The sequence below is a fragment of the Convolutriloba macropyga genome, chromosome 5 (assembly GCF_964194025.1).
Source record: "Convolutriloba macropyga chromosome 5, txConMacr16.3, whole genome shotgun sequence".
In the NCBI taxonomy this organism is placed as follows: Eukaryota; Metazoa; Xenacoelomorpha; order Acoela; family Convolutidae; genus Convolutriloba; species Convolutriloba macropyga.
Window position 1 is genome coordinate 41,495,811 of NC_134472.1, and position 22,824 is coordinate 41,518,634.

The 22,824-nt window shown below is 34.4% G+C and overlaps 2 protein-coding genes across 4 annotated transcripts in view; both read left to right on the forward strand.

Moving 5' to 3' along the window:
* Nucleotides 1–22,824, forward strand: part of LOC142339396 (uncharacterized) — a 503,522-nt gene that overhangs the window by 319,372 nt on the left and 161,326 nt on the right. The window lies entirely within an intron of this gene.
* The window catches only part of LOC142340016 (uncharacterized), a 139,308-nt gene that overhangs the window by 65,440 nt on the left and 51,044 nt on the right, over nucleotides 1–22,824 (forward strand). For both annotated transcript variants that reach the window (XM_075390413.1, XM_075390412.1), the window contains exons 2-4: nucleotides 13,282–13,484; nucleotides 13,813–13,960; nucleotides 15,659–15,805. In XM_075390413.1, coding sequence (XP_075246528.1) covers nucleotides 13,282–13,484; nucleotides 13,813–13,960; nucleotides 15,659–15,805 — 498 coding nt within the window. The remainder of the gene's footprint in view (nucleotides 1–13,281; nucleotides 13,485–13,812; nucleotides 13,961–15,658; nucleotides 15,806–22,824) is intronic.

Consider the following 22,824-nt stretch of genomic DNA (forward strand, 5'->3'; position numbering starts at 1 on the left):
GGTCTTTTTCATGGGTTCAAGGAGTTGTCCAAATGAAACCAAACTCGGCATGGAGTGTCCCATGAGTACCTAGAGTCTAAAGCGAAAAAATTTTTTGGTATAGCTTGCCTAGGAAAAATGTTGGGTTTTCATACGGAAATTTGCGATTATTTCTAATAAGTAATTTTAAATAATTTTTAAAAATAGGTCTTTTTGATTAGGTCTTAGAGTTGTCCAAAGTGAACCAAACTCGGCATGGAGTCTTCTATGAGTACCTAGACTCTAAAGCGAAAAGAATTTTTGCTATAGCTTGTCTGGGAAAAAAGTTAGTTTTCCATACGGAAATTTGCGAATTTCGCGAGTAACGAATTTTAAAAATAGGTCTTTTTCATGGGGTCAAAGAGTTGTCGAAATCAAACCAAACTCGGCATGGAGTGTCTCATGAGTACCTAGAGTCTAAAGCGAAAAAATTTTTTGGTATAGCTTGCCTAGGAAAAATGTTGGGTTTTCATACGGAAATTTGCGATTATTTCTAATAAGTAATTTTAAATAATTTTTAAAAATAGGTCTTTTTGATTAGGTCTTAGAGTTGTCCAAAGTGAACCAAACTCGGCATGGAAACTTCTATGAGTACCTAGAGTCTAAAGCGAAAAGATTTTTTGCTATAGCTTGTCTAGGAAAAAAGTTAGTTTTCCATATGGAAATTTGCGAATTTCGCGAGTACCTAGAGTCTTAAGCAAAAAAATTTTATGGTATAGCTTGCTAGGAAAAAAGTTGGGTTCTCATACGGAAATTTGCGATTATTTCTAATAGGTAGTTTTAAATAATTTTTAAAAATAGGTCTTTTTGATTAGGTCTTAGAGTTGTCCAAAGTGAACCAAACTCGGCATGAAGTCTTCTAGGAAAAAAGTTAGTTTTCCATACGGAAATTTGCTAGTTTCGTGAGTAACGAATTTTAAAAATAGGTCTTTTTCATGGGTTCAAGGAGTTGTCCAAATGAAACCAAACTCGGCATGGAGTGTCCCATGAGTACCTAGAGTCTAAAGCGAAAAAATTTTTTGGTATAGCTTGCCTAGGAAAAATGTTGGGTTTTCATACGGAAATTTGCGATTATTTCTAATAAGTAATTTTAAATAATTTTTAAAAATAGGTCTTTTTGATTAGGTCTTAGAGTTGTCCAAAGTGAACCAAACTCGGCATGGAGTCTTCTATGAGTACCTAGAGTCTAAAGCGAAAAGAATTTTTGCTATAGCTTGTCTAGGAAAAAAGTTAGTTTTCCATACGGAAATTTGCGAATTTCGCGAGTAACGAATTTTAAAAATAGGTCTTTTTCCTGGGGTCAAAGAGTTGTCCAAATCAAACCAAACTCGGCATGGAGTGTCTCATGAGTACCTAGAGTCTAAAGCAAAAATAGTTTTTGGTATAGCTTGCCTAGGAAAAAAGTTGGGTTTTCATACGGAAATTTGCGATTATTTCTAATAAGTAATTTTAAATAATTTTTAAAAATAGGTCTTTTTGATTAGGTCTTAGAGTTGTCCAAAGTGAACCAAACTCGGCATGGAGTCTTCTATGAGTACCTAGAGTCTAAAGCGAAAAGATTTTTTGCTATAGCTTGTCTAGGAAAAAGTTAGTTTTTCATACGGAAATTTGCGAATTTCGCGAATAACGAATTTTAAAAATAGGTCTTTTTCATGGAGTCAAGGAGTTGTCCAAATCAAACCAAACTCGGCATGGAGTGTCCCATGAGTACCTAGAGTCTAAAGCGAAAATAGTTTTTGGTATAGCTTGCCTAGGAAAAAAGTTGGGTTTTCATACGGAAATTTGCGATTATTTCTAATAAGTAGTTTTAAATAATTTTTAAAAATAGGTCTTTTTGATTAGGTCTTAGAGTTGTCCAAAGTGAACCAAACTCGGCTTGGAGTCTTCTAGGAAAAAAGTTAGTTTCTCATACGGAAATTTGCGAATTTCGCGAATAACGATTTTTAAAAATAGGTCTTTTTCATGGGGTCAAGGAGTTGTCCAAATGAAACCAAACTCGGCATGGAGTGTCCCATGAGTACCTAGAGTCTAAAGCGAAAATAGTTTTTGGTATAGCTTGCCTAGGAAAAAAGTTGGGTTTTCATACGGAAATTTGCGATTATTTCTAATAAGTAGTTTTAAATAATTTTTAAAAATAGGTCTTTTTGATTAGATCTTAGAGTTGTCCAAAGTGAACCAAACTCGGCTTGGAGTCTTCTAGGAAAAAAGTTAGTTTCTCATACGGAAATTTGCGAATTTCGCGAATAACGATTTTTAAAAATAGGTCTTTTTCATGGGGTCAAGGAGTTGTCCAAATGAAACCAAACTCGGCATGGAGTGTCCCATGAGTACCTAGAGTCTAAAGCGAAAAAATTTTTTTGGTATAGCTGGCCTAGGAAAAAAGTTGGGTTTTCATACGGAAATTTGCGATTATTTCTAATAAGTAGTTTTAAATAATTTTTAAAAATAGGTCTTTTTGATTAGGTCTTAGAGTTGTCCAAAGTGAACCAAACTCGGCAAGGAGTCTTCTTCTATGAATGCCTAGAGTCTAAAGCGAAAAGATTTTCTGCTATAGCTTGTCTAAGAAAAAAGTTAGTTTCTCATACGGAAATTTGCGAATTTCGCGAATAACGATTTTTAAAAATAGGTCTTTTTCATGGGGTCAAGGAGTTGTCCAAATGAAACCAAACTCGGCATGGAGTGTCCCATGAGTACCTAGAGTCTAAAGCGAAAAAATGTTTTGGTATAGCTTGCCTAGGAAAATGTTGGGTTTTCATACGGAAATTTGCGATTATTTCTAATAAGTAATTTTAAATAATTTTTAAAAATAGGTCTTTTTGATTAGGTCTTAGAGTTGTCCAAAGTGAACCAAACTCGGCATGGAGTCTTCTATGAGTACCTAGAGTCTAAAACGAAAAGATTTTTTGCTATAGATTGTCTAGGAAAAAGTTAGTTTTTCATACAGAAATTTGCGAATTTCGCGAATAACGAATTTTAAAAATAGGTCTTTTTCATGGAGTCAAGGAGTTGTCCAAATCAAACCAAACTCGGCATGGAGTGTCCCATGAGCACCTAGAGTCTAAAACGAAAAAAATTTTTTGGTATAGCTTGCCTAGGAAAAAAGTTGGGTTTTCATACGGAAATTTGCGATTATTTCTAATAAGTAGTTTTAAATAGTTTTTAAAAATAGGTCTTTTTGATTAGGTCTTAGAGTTGTCCAAAGTGAACCAAACTCGGCATGGAGTCTTCTTCTACGAATACCTAGAGTCTAAAGCGAAAAGATTTTTTGCTATAGCTTGTCTAGGAAAAAAGTTAGTTTCTCATACGGAAATTTGCGAATTTCGCGAATAACGATTTTTAAAAATAGGTCTTTTTCATGGATTCAAGGAGTTGTCCAAATGAAACCAAACTCGGCATGGAGTGTCCCATGAGTACCTAGAGTCTAAAACGAAAAAATGTTTTGATATAGCTTGCTAGGAAAATGTTGGGTTTTCATACGGAAATTTGCGATTATTTCTAATAAATAATTTTAAATATTTTTAAAAATAGGTCTTTTTGATTAGGTCTTAGAGTTGTCCAAAGTGAACCAAATTCGGCATGGAGTCTTCTATGAGTACCTAGAGTCTAAAGCGAAAAGATTTTTTGCTATAGCTTGTCTAGGAAAAAAGTTAGTTTTCCATACGGAAATTTGCGAGTTTCGCGAGTAAAGAATTTTAAAAATAGGTCTTTTTCATGGGGTCAAGGAGTTGTCCAAATCAAACCAAACTCGGCATGGAGTGTCCCATTAGTACCTAGAGTCTAAACCAAAAATAGTTTTTGGTATAGCTTGCCTAGGAAAAAAGTTGGGTTTTCATACGGAAATTTGCGATTATTTCTAATAAGTAGTTTTAAATAATTTTTAAAAGTAGGTCTTTTTGATTAGGTCTTAGAGTTGTCCAAAGTGAACCAAACACGGCATGGAGTCTTCTTCTACGAGTACCTAGAGTCTAAAGCGAAAAGATTTTTTGCTATAGCTTGTCTAGGAAAAAAGTTTGTTTTTCATACGGAAATTTGCGAATTTCGCGAATAACGATTTTTAAAAATAGGTCTTTTTCATGGGATCAAGGAGTTGTCCAAATGAAACCAAACTCGGCATGGAGTGTCCCATGAGTACCTAGAGTCTAAAGCGAAAAAATGTTTTGGTATAGCTTGCCTAGGAAAATGTTGGGTTTTCATACGGAAATTTGCGATTATTTCTAATAAGTAATTTTAAATAATTTTTAAAAATAGGTCTTTTTGATTAGGTCTTAGAGTTGTCCAAAGTGAACCAAACTCGGCATGGAGTCTTTTATGAGTACCTAGAGTCTAAAGCGAAAAGAGTTTTTGCTATAGCTTGTCTAGGAAAAAAGTTAGTTTTTCATACGGAAATTTGCGAATTTCGCGAATAACGATTTTTAAAAATAGGTCTTTTTCATGGAGTCAAGGAGTTGTCCAAATCAAACCAAACTCGGCATGGAGTGTCCCATGAGTAACTACAGTCTAAAGCGAAAAATTTTTTTGGTATAGCTTGCCTAGGAAAAAAGTTGGGTTTTCATACGGAAATTTGCGATTATTTCTAATAAGTAATTTTAAATAATTTTTAAAAATAGGTCTTTTTGATTAGGTCTTAGAGTTGTCCAAAGTGAACCAAACTCGGCATGGAGTCTTCTTCTACGAGTACCTAGAGTCTAAAGCGAAAAGATTTTTTGCTATAGCTTGTCTAGGAAAAAAGTTTGTTTTTCATACGGAAATTTGCGAATTTCGCGAATAACGATTTTTAAAAATAGGTCTTTTTCATGGGGTCAAGGAGTTGTCCAAATGAAACCAAACTCGGCATGGAGTGTCCCATTAGTACCTAGAGTCTAAAGCGAAAAAATGTTTTGGTATAGCTTGCCTAGGAAAATGTTGGGTTTTCATACGGAAATTTGCGATTATTTCTAATAAGTAATTTTAAATAATTTTTAAAAATAGGTCTTTTTGATTAGGTCTTAGAGTTGTCCAAAGTGAACCAAACTCGGCATGGAGTCTTTTATGAGTACCTAGAGTCTAAAGCGAAAAGAGTTTTTGCTATAGCTTGTCTAGGAAAAAAGTTAGTTTTTCATACGTAAAATTTGCGAATTTCGCGAATAACGAATTTTAAAAATAGGTCTTTTTCATGGGGTCAAGGAGTTGTCCAAATGAAACCAAACTCGGCATGGAGTGTCCCATTAGTACCTAGAGTCTAAAGCGAAAAAATGTTTTGGTATAGCTTGCCTAGGAAAATGTTGGGTTTTCATACGGAAATTTGCGATTATTTCTAATAAGTAATTTTAAATAATTTTTAAAAATAGGTCTTTTTGATTAGGTCTTAGAGTTGTCCAAAGTGAACCAAACTCGGCATGGAGTCTTTTATGAGTACCTAGAGTCTAAAGCGAAAAGAGTTTTTGCTATAGCTTGTCTAGGAAAAAAGTTAGTTTTTCATACGGAAATTTGCGAATTTCGCGAATAACGAATTTTAAAAATAGGTCTTTTTCATGGGGTCAAGGAGTTGTCCAAATGAAACCAAACTCGGCATGGAGTGTCCCATGAGTACCTAGAGTCTAAAGCGAAAAAATGTTTTGGTATAGCTTGCCTAGGAAAATGTTGGGTTTTCATACGGAAATTTGCGATTATTTCTAATATGTAATTTTAAATAATTTTTAAAAATAGGTCTTTTTGATTAGGTCTTAGAGTTGTCCAAAGTGAACCAAACTCGGCATGGAGTCTTCTATGAGTACCTAGAGTCTAAAGCGAAAAGATTTTTTGCTATAGCTTGTCTAGGAAAAAAGTTAGTTTTCCATACGGAAATTTGCGAGTTTCGCGAGTAACGAATTTTAAAAATAGGTCTTTTTCATGGGGTCAAGGAGTTGTCCAAATCAAACCAAACTCGGCATGGAGTGTCCCATGAGTACCTAGAGTCTAAAGCAAAAATAGTTTTTGGTATAGCTTGCCTAGGAAAAAAGTTGGGTTTTCATACGGAAATTTGCGATTATTTCTAATAAGTAATTTTAAATAATTTTTAAAAATAGGTCTTTTTGATTAGGTCTTAGAGTTGTCCAAAGTGAACCAAACTCGGCATGGAGTCTTCTATGAGTACCTAAAGTCTAAAGCGAAAAGATTTTTTGCTATAGCTGGTCTAGGAAAAAAGTTAATTTTTCATACGGAAATTTGCGAATTTCGCGAATAACGAATTTTAAAAATAAGTCTTTTTCATGGAGTCAAGGAGTTGTCCAAATCAAACCAAACTCGGCATGGAGTGTCCCATGAGTAACTAGAGTCTAAAGCGAAAAAATTTTTTTGGTATAGCTTGCCTAGGAAAAAAGTTGGGTTTTCATACGGAAATTTGCGATTATTTCTAATAAGTAATTTTAAATAATTTTTAAAAATAGGTCTTTTTGATTAGGTCTTAGAGTTGTCCAAAGTGAACCAAACTCGGCATGGAGTCTCCTATGAGTACCTAGAGTAAGCTAACCTTTGTCGAAAGCTAACCAAAAGCAACCTAGAAGTCCCAATTTTTGTGTGGGTCCAGGTGCAAAAACATTGTGTGTACATTGGAACATTATGTGCAATCGCACATTAACGAGCCTCCTTGTTTAAATCTGGCTTTAATCTATATTATATTTATTATTATATTCATGACTTTATTATACCTTTATTATTATTTTACTTTGTCTGTTTAGTGTTTCTGTTTTGGAGAGAGCTTTTCGAGCCTAGTTTTTTTTTCTAGTGCTCTGCTCAATTCTCCTATAGTTGTTTGTTTGTAACTCCGCCGTAGCCGGTCCCCAGCCCGGTTGAGAGAAGGAGGAGGGAAACACGCCCAAAACATACTGGAAAATCTCAAAAAGTTGTTCGTTAGTTCAACTGTAGATTTTTTCCGACAGTATTTAACCTATTTCAGCTCTCGAAACGTCGGTACGTTGATTTATGATTCGAAACGGTAGGATTTTGACTCGGCAGACCGGGTCATTGTTCCGAAATACCAGATTTATGAATCGAAAGACCGGGTCATTGTTCCGAAATACCAGATTTATGATTCGAAATACAAGATGCATGACTCGAGTTATGTGGATTTATGATTCGAAGTACGGGCCGCATGAATCGAATTACGTTGATTTATGATTCGAAACGCTAAGATTATGACTCGACAGACCGGGTCATTGTTCCGAAATACCAGATTTATGAATAGAAAGACCGGGTCATTGTTCTGAAATACAAGATTTATGAATAGAAAGACCGGGTCATTGTTCCGAAATACCAGATATATGATTCGACTTACCGGGTCATTAACTTCTTCCGGGTCCGTGTATTTAACGACCCGGAATGACACCCCCCCCCCAGACGACGTTTTGTCGAGTCATATTTCTACCACCTCGCCCCGGGGTTCTTACCTGAGTCTTTAGAAATTACAAAGTTATACTAGCATTGGATAAAGCTTGTAATAATATAAATAACTACGATTTAGCATGTAATACTTAGCAATTCCTTCTAGGACTTTCTCGTGTCACATCAATTATAGACATGCTCACAATATCGAGACCAAACGCTGACTTAATACTTATTGTATATACTGATTCTAATTCACAAAACTATTTTCAGGGAGAACACACATCATTTTATGATAAATTATCATAAACCACAAGTTTATAACACTATAACCGGTGTACCCGGGTTGACCACCATAAATAAATTTCGTTGACCACCATTTCAAATTTAGGCTGAAAAAGCGTGAAATAAGTGTCTCTGACAAGTTTTGGTGGTGAAAAGTATCTGTTGACACTTTGAAAAAAGTTTCAGTTCATGGTTTCTTGGCAACCATAAATATGACCATGAATATTCAATGTGCCATGGATTACCATATATGATGAAATTTAAATCCTTCAAAAGCCAATTTTGAGCAAATCCCGGATAAGATTTCCTCTATAAAAATCGTTTGAAGACGTATTGCAGAAATCTTGCTGTTTATGGTTTCTTGTCAACAATATGCAAGACCATGCACCTTCATGGTTCTTTCAGGTACCATGAAATTTTACTTGGATATGGTTGCCAAGAAACTATAAGCAACAAGCCTCCTGCAATACGTCTTCAAACACATTTTTAGAGAGGAAACCTTATCCGGGATTTGCTCAAATTTGGCTTTTGAACGAGTTAAATTAAGTAAGGTTCTATTGGCCCTACTTGATCTCACGAACTTATATTATTCTATCAAGAAAACTAAATACTTCAATAGACTCTCTCGTGGCTATTTGTGGTCAAGTCATGGTTTTCCTGTATGCCATAAATGCTTCTCAGCTCAATAATACAAGAAAACTAATTTATTGAAAAAAAGCTCTCATGAACTTCTTTAGTCGCGTCATGGCTTTCCTGGTCATTGTGGTCGCTTCGATTGCTCTCCTGGATGCCATACTAGATTTTGTGGATGCCATATAAGATTTCTTTGCTGCCATACAAGATTTCCTGGATGCCATACAAGAGCCAAACCTGGATGCCATACAAGTTTTCTTGGATGCCATACAAGATTTCCTGGATGCCTACAAGAGCCATAGAGACCAAGAAAGTTCTGTTTGTGATGTATTCTGTCTACTTTGTATGTGTATGCCAACCCCTCCATGGAATCTTTGAACCGCAAAAAAAGTGTATTGAAAACTTGGCAACCATGGCAAGATCATGCAACGGAAATTTTGTATGGAGTGTATGGAACCATATATGGCTCTTGGATATGGTTGCCAAGAAAAGTCAACACGGGTATCGTTTCCCGAAAAAGTTCCCATTTTTTCCCCAATTTTTTTCTTATATTTCCCACCGGGAAATACAGTTGGGAAACTTTTGGGATTTGCAAGCATAAGTTAGCATAAGCAAGAGTGAAAATAAGTGCAATTCTAAAATTTCAAATCACCAACGAACAGTTGAATATTAGTGAAATGTAGATGATATAACACATTAACTTTAAGGTAAAACGAGATGATTTAATTGCAACCAGGATTATCATTAAATACTACGTTATAACTACTTAATTAAAGCTCAACCAACATTTGCAATGATTACGAACTTACCATCAACTATAAAAAGACTTGTTCTAAACATCAAACATCAAACACTCTTTGAATATTCATCAGAAAAGATAACATGTATGAACAATCGGTTACAGATAGGGTAGAAAAGTTGAACATAAAACATAACGATAATCAAAATGAACATAAACATTACCTAATTGCAATGAAAAATTTGAGCCTGATCAAAAAAAACAAAGAAGACACTTTATTGTAAACCCATGTAACCAAACAGTTATCTTTTTCAACGGTCAAGATATATATATATATATATATATATATATATATATATATATATATATATATATATATATATATATACCCGGGCCGAGGAATTTGGCCAAAAATTATGCAAGATCAGCGGCAACTAGCGTTGACAAGTCGGAAATTTCACCGCAATTTTCTTACATAATTTTGCGTTGAATGTGTTGAATTTGAAGACAAAATTTCAACGCATTCAACGCAAAATTATGTAAGAAAATTGCGGTGAATTTTCCGACTTGTCAACGCTAGTTGCCGCTGATCTTACATATTTAGCGTTGAATTTAGCGTAGATCTTACATATTTAGCGTTGAGTTTAGCGTAGATCTTACATAATTAGCGTTGAATTTAGCGTAGATCTTACAAAAAATCAAAGCGTCCACTTGAACTATTAACCTCCAGTTGCGTATGGGACTCGAACTACTGACCTCCTGTTTGCTTGTTGCCTCTTCTACCATTGTGCCACAGTACCTTGGTTGCCTTAAGAGCCGCAATTCTTATAAAGCGTAGATGTTACATATTTTGCGTTGAATTTAGCGTAGATCTTATATATTTGCGTTGACTTTGCAGGGTATTTAACTTAGCATATTCAACGCATTTACCATGTGAGGCGTACTGGGAAAAAATTTAAGTTTGTTTAAAAGTTTCAAAAAAAATTTGAATTCCTAAAATGCTCTGAAATGGTCTTTGCACCGTACGAGAGCACTCAAAGGTTATTTTTTGCTGACTTCATTTTTCTCACTTGTGCAGCATAGGGCTCGAAACAGTAAAAAAAATTAATTTTTCGAAAAAAAACTTGAAAATTGAAATCGTAACATGGTCTGAATTGGATTTTGCACTATAAAAGAGCACTCAAAATGATTTTTTTCTGACCTCAAGTTTCTCACCTTTGCAGTATAGGGTTCGAAACAGTGAAAAAAATTTGATTTTTTGAAAAAGAAACTTGAAAAGTTCTGAAATCGTAAAATGGTCTGAAATGGATTTTGCACTAAAAAAGAGCACTAAAAAGTGATTTTTTTCTCACTTATTAGAGTAAAAAAAATTAATTTTTCGAAAAAAAACTTGAAAAATTTGAAATCGTAACATGGTCTGAATTGGATTTTGCACTATAAAAGAGCACTAAAAATGATTTTTTTTTTCTGACCTCAAGTTTCTCACTCTTGCAGTATAGGGTTCGAAACAGTGAAAAAATTGATTTTTTGAAGAAAAAAAATTGAGAAAACGTTGAATGCGTTGAATTTATGTAAGATCAACGCTAAAATTCAACGCTATATATCTAAGATCTACGCCAAAATTCAACGCAAAATTATGTAAGATTAGCGTTGAATGCGTTGAATTTATGTAAGATCAACGCTAAAATTCAACGCTGAATATGTAAGATCTACGTCAAAATTCAAACGCAACATTATGTAAGATTAGCGTTGAATGCGTTGAATTTATGTAAGATCAACGCTAAATTCAACGCTAAATATGTAAGATATACGCTAAAATTCAACGCTAAAAATGTAAGAACTACGCTAAAATTGAACGCAAAATTATTTAAGATTACCGTTGAATGCGTTGAATTTATGTAAGATCAACGCTAAAATTCAACGCTAAATATGTAAGATCTACGCCAAAATTCAACACAAAATTATGTAAGATTAGCGTTGATTGCGTTGAATTTATGTAAGATCTACGCTCAGGCGTAGATCTTACATAAAATCAACGCATTCAACGCCAATCTTACATAATTTTGCGTTTTTTAGCGTTGAGACCTCTGCCCGGGTATATATATATATATATATATATATATATATATATATATATATATAAGAATAAACATAAAAGAACATTTAGAATTTTTATACTAATATGTTAAGTCAGTTAAAAAACAGGGACTGTCAACACATCTTCAAGATTTCATCACTCATCGAACCAGAGAAATGGAATAGATAGTTTTGTGGTTGTTGATGTTCAGAGATAGAACCACAGATATATTCAAAGAACTCTGAAGACTGTGACGGGAAGACAGTACTTACCTCGCTCCTCGAAAGGAGGAGAACACTCGGATTAAGGGAAAAGAACATTCAGTTTGAAAAACTTATCTAGCCGGAAGGATGGAGTCAGATATGATTGACATCCAGAAGAGCCTTGAGAACACTTAAACTAAAAGATTTAGAAGAAAACTAAATTGTTGATGTGAATATTTATTAAAGTAAACTCAATTAGTTTTATAATGTAAATACTAATGTATTCCCCCTCAATATTACCACCCTTCAAAAAGAAGTCTTTAATTAGTGTTAGTCTAATTTACTATTATACGTTCTATTTCTGATTAATCTCATTCTTAAAAATCATCTGGTTATCAAAGTTTACGAGATGGACAGAAAGTAACCATTTTGTGAATCTGGGAATCTAGTCGTAATCGTGGATCCCGGGCTTTTAATCGCGGAAATGCCATGTTCTGGGTGGAATGATTGCTCATCATGGCCAAATGAAAGGCTGATGTCAATTTGCTCGAACGCCGATTGGTCACCCTCATGTGAGCAGAAGAGTATACTAACGGACTACAACTCCAGCCCTGGTGTATCAATTGCGGGTCCGCCAGTAGAATAGGATATTACTGAAACTTCACACTTGCAAGCAATTGTCAGCTCAAATATGGCTGAGAAGTTTAGCGATTTCAGCTGCTGAGGACAGGAAGCACAAACAGCATGTTGAATAACATTACGAAGTTGGAAAATTATCAGTCTCTTTGGCCTTTGAGTCGTTTGAGGGATTTACTGAAACATTTTGTAAGGGCCTCAAACTAATCAGAATTCTGTCTGATAACAGAAATTGCAGGTTTGCATTCGTGCCAATTGAAAGAGTTGTGAGTCTATAGGCGGATATGAAACACCAGCAGACCTTTCAATCCTTATCTCTTTCGTTAAATGTGGAGTTTTTATTGAAAAATATGTCACACATTGATCGGAGTCAAGGAATTCTGAGGAGTTTTGATGTCCCAAATTCTATTTCTTATCGTATGAGTTGTAAAACAGTGGTGGGAAAATGCGGAAGCGAGAACAAGAGACATACCTCTAACGATTTTCCCAAGAGCGTAGCAAGAGTGATTCCAAATGATTTGGACAGAACTGGTAAAAATGTCAATGATTGCCTATGAACCAACATTTCATAACACTAAATTCTTCATAAAGTTTAAATGAATCATGCTTCACTGCAAAAACCGTTGCACGTCTCTGAATACTTTTTAAGCTTAATTTTACACTCTAAAAACGTGCAGGTAAATTTACCTAAATATGCAGGTTATTTTTTACCTGAAATGTGCATGTAGTCCCCTGCACATTTTACCATCAATTTACATGAACAGTCCAAATTTTAGGTAATTTTACCTGCACAATTTACCTTAAATTTGCAGGTAATTTACTCTCACAGTGAGTAGGGTATAGTAATTTACCCTAAAAGTAGTTTAATGATAAATATTTTAAATTTTTGGTTCACTTCTTTCCAGTTTTGCAAAAATCATAGGGAAGCTTCATGGAAACGTCTTTCCTCTCTGAGAAGGCAAGCTACAAATTTTATTTTTCAACTCAGTTTTCCTGCAAAAATTTTGCTTCAAATTTATACATTAAAATCACAAAAAAATTGCAGGTAATTTACCTGAATAATATACAGGTAAGCAAATCCGCGGAAAATTGTGCAGGTAAATTTTACCTGCACATGGCCTTACCTGCACACTGTTCAGATAACTTTACCTATACATTATTTAGAGTGATTTTTAGAGTATCAGCTTTTGCATGCAAATTTACTTATATATATTTTAGAGTGAGTGTAGCGGTTCTGAGTGTAGAGGGATATATTCTAAAAAATTCTCCAATTACCCTATCTTGCATCTTTTTGAGGCAAAAAATTAGATGCAGGGGTGTGAGCGCGTGTCGAATAAAGATATTTGTTGCAGAGAACCAGAACTAGTGGGGGATGATTTGACACTGTGGTCCAAATACTATCACAGGTCATATGGAAAGGGAGGAGCGAGTAACTCCTTCTACAGAGATGTGTATGGAGCAGATGCAACTGACATGGCAGTGAAACAGAAGACAGTTTTGGGACAGATGAGAGACATGAAACAAGTACTCAGCACAGATCGTACAAAGCTATTAGGTGCACCATTCTTTTCCCTTCATTTCACCGCCGGTTCAGGGGTCCCAGACTAAGATGACCTCTGATCAGACTGTCCTAGGCGAACTCTGGTCGAACTTAAAAGCACTGTAAACGGTGCATGCGCTCGAGGCCACCACTGCTCAGACCGTGTGAACAGATTTTACTGGACAGAGATTATCCTTGTTCAGACAAGTTCCGTGACCATTGTCTAGACTTTCCTACGCTCTGAGATTTTTTAAACTATGCATTTCAAGCGCACGATGCGCAGGTGCGAGCCCAAAGGTGCACTACCATGTGATGATCAATTTTCGTAAGCTCTATTCTTCAGACTACGCAGCCCTGCTGGAAGACCAATACGACACCCTTTATAGAATGTCGAGAGATCCCTACTATGAGTTCCTGCTGCTCAAACACCCCAACTACAGAGACACAAGGTCATACTTCCCACGCAGGAAAGAGGTCAATGAGAGACTCAGGTACCCTAAATTGTCATTCAACGATAATCTGAATAACTTACAAGAATCTTACATAATCTAAGTAGTGGATAAAAAATGAAAAAAAAAACGTATGAATGGGACTTTTTTCCAGTACTCACTTATAATGACGTTTTAGATTTCACTTTCTTCTAAACCAAAAAAATAACGTCTGAGTTGCGCTTTTCGTCCAATTAATATTTTCAAGTAAGATACCTAATATTTACCGGGCCAAGGATTTTTTCCAAAAATACGCAAGATATGCGGTAATTATTACTATTATTTTTCATGGCAATTTAAAGCAAAATTATGTAAGAAAATTGCGGTGAAGTTTTCATCATGTCAACGAAAGCAACTGCTTATCTAACATAATTTTGTGTTGAATTTAGGGTTAATCTTACAAAAATTCAACGCGTAGACCTCTGAGTATGAGACTGGAACCATTGACCTCTTGCATGCTTGGCGCTTCTATTTTGGCGTTTCCAAGCATAGATCTTAAATAAATCTGCTTTTTCTTTGAGCCAGAAATGATGAGGACTATCGTATCCAATTACGCCCCTATGCCCAATGAGAGGGTCAAGAAAGTCCGGTTCAAGAACTCACTAACCTCAAGTGATATCGGACACACTTTATGAGAGGGGAGCCCTTCCTTGTTTAAATGTCACCCAATGAGTGGGGACATCAGCTAATTTTATTAGTTTTTGTCCTCATCCATCAGCGGGGAGCTACACAATATCCAAACGGAAGAATTCAGTGTAACCTCTACGTGCTTAATGCAGAAAAGTGGAAAATTGGCGTTGCGCAGTAAAGTTGTGTTTAGCAATTGTTATCATCGGACCTCGAAGAATTGATTTAACTTTTTATGGACGTTGACCAAAACCAATATTAAATTTGTTTGAACTACGCTATATTTAATATAATTTAAATGTGTAAAAAAAATTTCTAAGCGTACCTTTTAATTAACTTTGCGTTTCTAAGCGTAGCTCTCACAAATGTTCAGCACTTTTTGGTTGCATTCAAATTTCAGCGCTTTTCTCAAATAAGTCAAGTGGATTTCAATGCACCAACTCCTGATTTTCCTGCCACTTAAGTCGGTCTTATATAAACTATGAACGTTATGCAAGAGATGCGCTGCAAAAGCGCTGAAATGCGCTGAAATTATGTAATAAATGCACTCAATTTTCAGCGCAATTCTTGCTAAATTGTTTATTAATGTAAAATGAAATTAAATGCGAAAACATTCAGGAGGCACAGTGGATTAAGTGATGGGTAAGACACCGGAGAGCAGGGTTCGAGTTTCAGTCAACTCTAATTTTTCTGAAAATTTAGCGGTTTTCAGCGCATTTCTTGCAAAGTTTCAGCGCATTAATATGTAAGGTTTATCGAAAAATTAGCGCATTTGTTACATAATTGACCCGGGAACTGCTTGACCCGGGCAACATGCGTTTTTTTTTCGCCTAATTATTGAAAAATAAGCAATACAAGTTTTTGTATTTAAGTTTATTGCGGTTATAACTTGTCTCAGTTCAAATAGTAAGATGAGTGAACGTCATCTTGTTGCACTTGTGTTTTACTCATCTTGTTATTGGAGCAATACTATTTGTTGTTAGAAGAAACTCTGCAATTAAGGGACGGCAATTTCGAGCATGAGTCAGTGTTTTGGTTGTTGTTGTTATGTGAGTAGTGTTTGTGGTTTTTTAGCAAACTGGATGCGTTCTATGCTGAGAAGGTGAGATGGGCTGAGGAGAATGCGATGGTGAAGAGGAACCAGAACTGGTTGGAGTCCTACTTGCGACAGAGAGAGATGAGCAGAGAGAAACCTAAACACTCTCTCAACCAAATAGAAAGGTATCCATCTCCCGGGCAGAGGTATCAACGCTAAAAAATACGCAAAATTATAAAAAAAACTATTGACGGTAAGTGCGTTCCCTGTTGAAAAATAGCGACCAAACTCGACCCAAGAAGCGTCGTTTTTCGTCGGTTTTTGTCGATTTCGTCGGTTTTATATGTAAGAACTATCGATTATCGTGGTTTTTATGGGTATGATCGACTTTTTATATAAGAGGTGCCGATTATCGTCGTTTTCGTGGTTTTGATTGGTATTTTTGGTAAGAAGCGCCGAAATTGTCGTTTTTGTCGGTCTCATTTGTTTTGTCCTTTTCTTCGCTAATTTAAGTAAGCAGTGTCGGTTTTTGTCTTTTTTCTTTTCTGCTGGTATCTAAGACGTGTGCTGAGGGAGGGTTACCTTGAGAGGTTACTCTACTTCTGTCTTATGGTGTCTCAAGAATATAGTCAAATCTTAAGGCTTACCTGACTAACTAAAGTTCTAGATCTCTAGTCTGTTACTCTTCTATCTGAGCTTCAGTAGACAGTGCACCGGCCGAAATGCTAAAGTCTAACGTAAATCTCAATACTAAAACAAGAGCGGAGTAGAGAGAGAGAAATATACTTTATTATTATATCAGGTATGACTGGTACCGACTAAAGGGGTAGCGTGTTGTGTTACCAACGGGTAAACAGTTAAACATTAAAAGGAAAGGTATTTCCATAATTTTAACCAATCAGGGTTGAGTATTTTAGTTTATATTAATTAACATAAGTAAAGTCTCTAAATCCTTTGGTTGGAAGCCAACACTGACTCCATCTTTCTCACAAAGCAAAGAACGAACATCAACAACCACAAAAGTATCTATTCCAGTACCACGTCCAGTGGGTGAAGATCCTTTTGGGTAGCTCCAGTGTCGATGTGTTGTGGCGCTCCTGATGTCCGGTGACTTACCTGACCTACCTGGTTAATATTGTTAGTTGTTAAAGTGTTTAATAAGTGTTCTGTGTTAATACGTATAATACGTAGTATCCCTTCCGGTTGGAAGAGTTTTTCGAAATTGTAATCATGTAATTCGACGAAGGAATCGAGGGTAGTTATTTTATTTGTTAATCGAAGTTTCTGTTTACAATCATGGAAATGGTTAGTGACATGTGACTTTTTTGGCCATTTTATATTATGTTACTGAAGATGAACATGTATTATGTCTCTTGATGTCTCCTGAAATCAGGAGTTATTCTGATGCTTTTAGTTCTGACGAATTGTTTTGTTATATTTCTACTGGTGTGGTGGAGTCAAATATGACTTCCAGAAAGGACTATTTGAAAGACTTTATTATTTAAATAAATAAAGACTGAAAATACTCTTCCCTGATTGGATAAAAAAGGGAATAATATCTTTTCCTTTTTATCCTTTAGATGTTTACCCATTTACCCCTCTTCTCAGAAGAGAAAGTTATTTAGTCAGTACCAGTTAACCACCTGATATAATAATAAAGTATATTTCTCTCTCTCTACTCCGCTCTTATTTTGTATTGAGATATAAGTTAGACTTTAGCATTGGGGCCCGTGCACTGTCTACTGAAGCTCAGATAGAAGAGTAACAGACTAGAGATCTAGAACTTAGTTAGTCAGGTAAGCCTTAAGAGTACACCTTATTCTTGAGACAACCATAAGACAGTTCCAGAAGTATCCTAATAAAGGTAAGCTCAGAACACGTCTTATCTGGTGCGACCAGTGCTGAACTAAATTGGGTAAACAAACAGAAAAAACAACGAAAAAATAACAAAAGTATTGTTGGTAAACATAACACATAAAAAGAAACATTAAAATGACTTACAACTACAATGAGCAAACAAATACTAGCAATTTCTTAATACCATTTACAATTGCTAACGATTGTCCACAAGAAAATCGTGAAACTATCTACAGAATAATAATAAATTTGAAAAACAACCTCTTTAAAGAAACAAAACATATACAACAAATTAACATACATAGAAACCATCTAGTACATTACCTACCAGTAATACTACAGGATAGAGAGTAACAGACTATTACGCATTCACACTAACAGATGAAAAAGGAAATAAAAAGATATTTTTTAATTTCCAAAATGAAACATCACTATCGGATATGTTTAAGATATTCTTGAAAAGACACGAGGAATCACAAGATAACACAAAATTGACAGCTATAACATCCACTACGTACGAAACACTAAGTAATACAGCCGGGTACCTGAACGAACATCGTCAAAAAATACAATCAGTGAACGATAAATTAAGATTCGATATAAGAAATTATAACAATTGGCTAACAAAAATAATCGAATTAAAACCAGATTTTAAAACAACAACATTGGATATAATAAAAATAGTATCTGAATTTACATTCCTATTTTGGTTAGATAACTTCGAACACATTAATGAAAAACGAGTCCAATTCGGAGAAACATTTCAAGAAGAAGTTAGTCATTTATGTGACGAACTACAAAACATTTGGAAGTCAAACAGGATCTTCTTCATTTAACTTATCAAGAAGCCTAACATCGACATCAACACCTAAAGACATTCAAACAAATAATAACTTACAAATAAAACAAAAATCAACACTAAAACCTGATAAACAATTAACATCGAATTTATTTGGAAATCAACAAAATATAGACGGAGACATAGATATCTCAGATTCCGAAGAAAGAGAGATAAGATTTGAAAATCAATTACCACCATCAGTGAACCAAAATGCTCGACGGAAATATCCAATAAGAGATAATAGAAACAATACCTATATTAGTTCTCTAAATGACAACCGAGAGTATCACGAACAAAAATGGAGACAACAAACAAATAATTACATGGAACTAAAAAATGAAATAACAGCTACAGTAACAAATCACACAAATAAACTAATAGATGATCTGGAAATGAAATATCAACAGATGAATAAAAGAATGGAAAAAAGACAAGAAGAAGCACTAGAAATGGTATTCAACAGACTAGATAAAACACTGGATAACATAAATAGACAAACAAACCTCAGAACAGAAAATGAACAATTATTCACTAACAGGAATATAGACAATACTACGAACGAAAATATACAAATTAATAATAGACAATACAATCGACAACAAGAAAATCGGAATAGAAGAACCAATTCTATCACAACAGAAGAAAGAGAATCAACCATAGTAGAACCTCCTCTAAACTTTTATAAACAATTGACATCAATGAGTATAAACGAAGAACCTCAAATAGAACAAAGCATTAGCAGTGGTTCAGTACCAACAACAATAAGACCTTTCGATGGTACAGACCCAGCATATACTGTTGAAGAATACTTAAACAGTATAGTTGCAGCTATGATATTTAGCAGTGGAATAGAACCAGTAAACAAACCTGGACACCATCAATGGAAAGTAAAAAGAGCAGCTTTAATACTACATACCCTACAAGGACCTGCACAAAAATGGTATTCAACACTTCCAAGTGAAACAAAATTAGATTGGGAAACATTTTGCAAAGAATTTTCAGTTTTGTTCGATTCTGAAAAGTCAAAACAACAAGCAAAAATAATATTACAACAACTACAAAAGCATACAAACGAATCACTAAGATCATTAGCACTGAGAATAGAAACTCTCGTGAAAACTGCATATTCATTATACACAGAAGATTACAGAAATAGTGTAATGAACCAAACATTTATTAGATGTTTAGATAACGAACTAAAAACAGCAGCATTCAAAAAGCATGCGAATCATAAACAAACGCCAAGAGAACCGGAGATGCCATTCAAAGCATTGGTAGAAAAAAAAGACCAAATGGATCTAACAAGAACTATAACAAATAATCACAAACGACTATATGAAGTTAATCGGAGTACAAGTAATATCAATGACGATCTAAAACAAATGAATATAGCCTGTAACAATATCAACGAACTTAACCAAAACGATCTACAACGATTTGAAGGAACAATATGTAACGTCCTAAACGGAATTAATAATACATATGACAAAAAGAATTTTAAAGGTAGACCGAAATTTGCATTGTTTTGTAGCTATTGCAGCTCACACGGACATACTAATGGTAGATGCTTCAAAAGACCACGTCGAGAAAGCATAGCACGACCAAAAGAAAGATCATTATATGGTCATATGAGAAATAATCAAAATTTACCAAACAGAAAGATTGACTCAAATAACATTAACGGAAGACAATTACCGCCAACGTCACCGATATATAACAATTCACGATGTCAAACCCCATACAGATCACAATCACGAAACAATTATAATAACAACGTAAATCCTAGAGATAATAGGAATTATCAAGGATATAGAAAATCACATAATTACAATAACAGAAGTACAAGTTATAATAGAAACAATTACAGTAGAAGCAGCGGAAACAGTTACAATAGAAATAACAATCATAACAGATACAATAGTAGATCAAGTTCAAGATATACAGACAGAAACAACTCAAGACAACAATCACCATACAACAGAAATAATAACTACAATAACAATAACAGACAAAGATATAATAGCAGAGATTCAAACAGAAACGACAAATTTAGACAACGTTCAAGTAGTAACAATAGAAATTACTCAAACAACAATAACAGAGACGACAGGAGAAATTCATCACAAAGAGAACAAAATCAAAGAAATTACTCTACAGAACGACGAAATGAAGGAAATAAATATAACAATAATAATAACAAAAACAGAATAAATAAGATTAAGTCAGAAAAACAAAACGATGATCCACCAGGAATTGACGAATACGAATACACATCAGAGTCATCAGACAAAGACCAAGAGATATTACATAAATTCTATAACGCAAACGAAGATACATGCAATACATTAATAAACACATTAGAAAGTAACCCTACATGGATATTACCGATGTATCAATGTAATAAATTTGAACAAGATTTCACTAAACAAAAACCAATTTTAGAAATTGATTTTCTACTGGATTCAGGAGCAACATTAAATTTACTCAATGAAGATACTTGGAATGAGATAAAATATAATAACCCAGAAATACAATTGGAAAAAGCAAACAAAACATTAACGGCAGCGAACAATACCACAATAGAAACATACGGAACAGTCAAATTACCTCTAACACCAGATACAATCTCGAATAAGAAAAGCAAACCCCAAGACAATTTTTTTACATTCATTTTTATGTAACTCAATGCAATCATAACATCCTAGGCACCCCTTTCTTCAAAGAATATATAGAAACGATAAATGTAAACACTAATAGACTAACATTAAATAGTGCATATAACCAAATACCACTAGACGAAGAATCAATGCGATATACACATTTTACAATCGGAAATGAACAATACTGTTTTAAACGCTTATTCTACGGAATATCAATCGGACCAGCTGCATTTGCATCGATACTAACACATTTTCTATATCCCTTAATTAGAAAAGGAACAGTCATTACATACGTAGATGACATATTTATCCAAACAAATTCATATGAACAAATGTTCGAAACATTGATAGAATATCACAAAATACTACTTAAAGAAAACCTCAAAGCAGCACCCGACAAAACATATTTTATGTTAAAGAAAGTAAAATTCTTAGGACATATAATTGAAGATAAAAAAGTGAAGCCACTTACATCACGGATTGATGGATTCCAAAAACTGGAACCACCAACGAGTATGAAAGCTTTACAACGATACTTGGGAACAATAAATTTTCTAGCGAAATACGTATATGGTATGCAACCAATACTACAACCATTATATAATCTCTTACACAAAGAGAATGACTTTAAATGGACAAAAGAACATCAAACAATCTTTGAACAAATGAAAAGAACAATAACACATAAACTCGAAATAACGATGCCAGACACTAAAAAACCATTTTACATCATAACAGATGCATCCAACACAGGTATTGGAGCAGCATTGTTACAACAGCATCCAACTGAAAAGAAAATGAGATTAATATCAGCAAATTCGAGACTATTCACACCAATTGAAATGCGACTATCTACATTAATTAGAGAATGCTCAGCGATCATATTCGCCCTAACGGAATATGAATTCCTGCTAACAGGTTCAAATCATCCAATTATTTTATTTACAGACCACAAACCATTAATCTATCTATTTACACAAAAGAATAAACCGAATCACAGAGTTTACAGATTTCAACTTATACTAATGAAATTTCCAAATTTACACATTATTTGGACAGAAGGGAAAAACCTAGTCCTACCCGATCTTCTTAGTAGAACAATAGATGAAGAACATTTTACTAAAACACGAGACATTACAGTAGAAATACCGGAAAACATAAAATTCTTTTTTGCAAAAACACCATTTGCAAATAGCCTAGAATGCAAATACAGCATATGTAATAACACAGATGAAGACAATAGAGAAAAAACACATTATCCAGTTTTAGCTAACATACATAATAACTATTTCGAAATCAACATTGATAAGAACGAATATCACCCAATCTCATACGAGAAGTATAACACAGAGACAAAAACAAATTTAATACCGAAATACAAACCAAAAACAAAAAATTGGCAATCACCAATTGTAGAAAAAGACGATTTGATTATTGAGAAAAACCAAAAAGGACCATACATGGTTCACCATGACGATGACTATCTTAGACTAATTAACAATGTTAGGCAAGAAAATAATTACGATAACGCAAAAACCACAGACGTTTTCTATGATGAAAAAACGAAAATCACAGAAGATCTAATTAGAGAAACACAAATCATAGACCCAGTACTTCACAATGTAAAAATGTGGAAAAAACATAACAATAAACCACATTCAGTAACAATGGACATACGTGGAAACAAAGGACTCTTTGCATATTATAGAAAGTTTAAATCAATAGTAATTGACGAAAAAACTGGAATAATAATTAAAATCATTATTAGAATTCACAAAAGCACAATCCAAAGAATATGCTTACCGTTAACATTACTACTATGTGTTTTCTACGAAAATCATTGCAC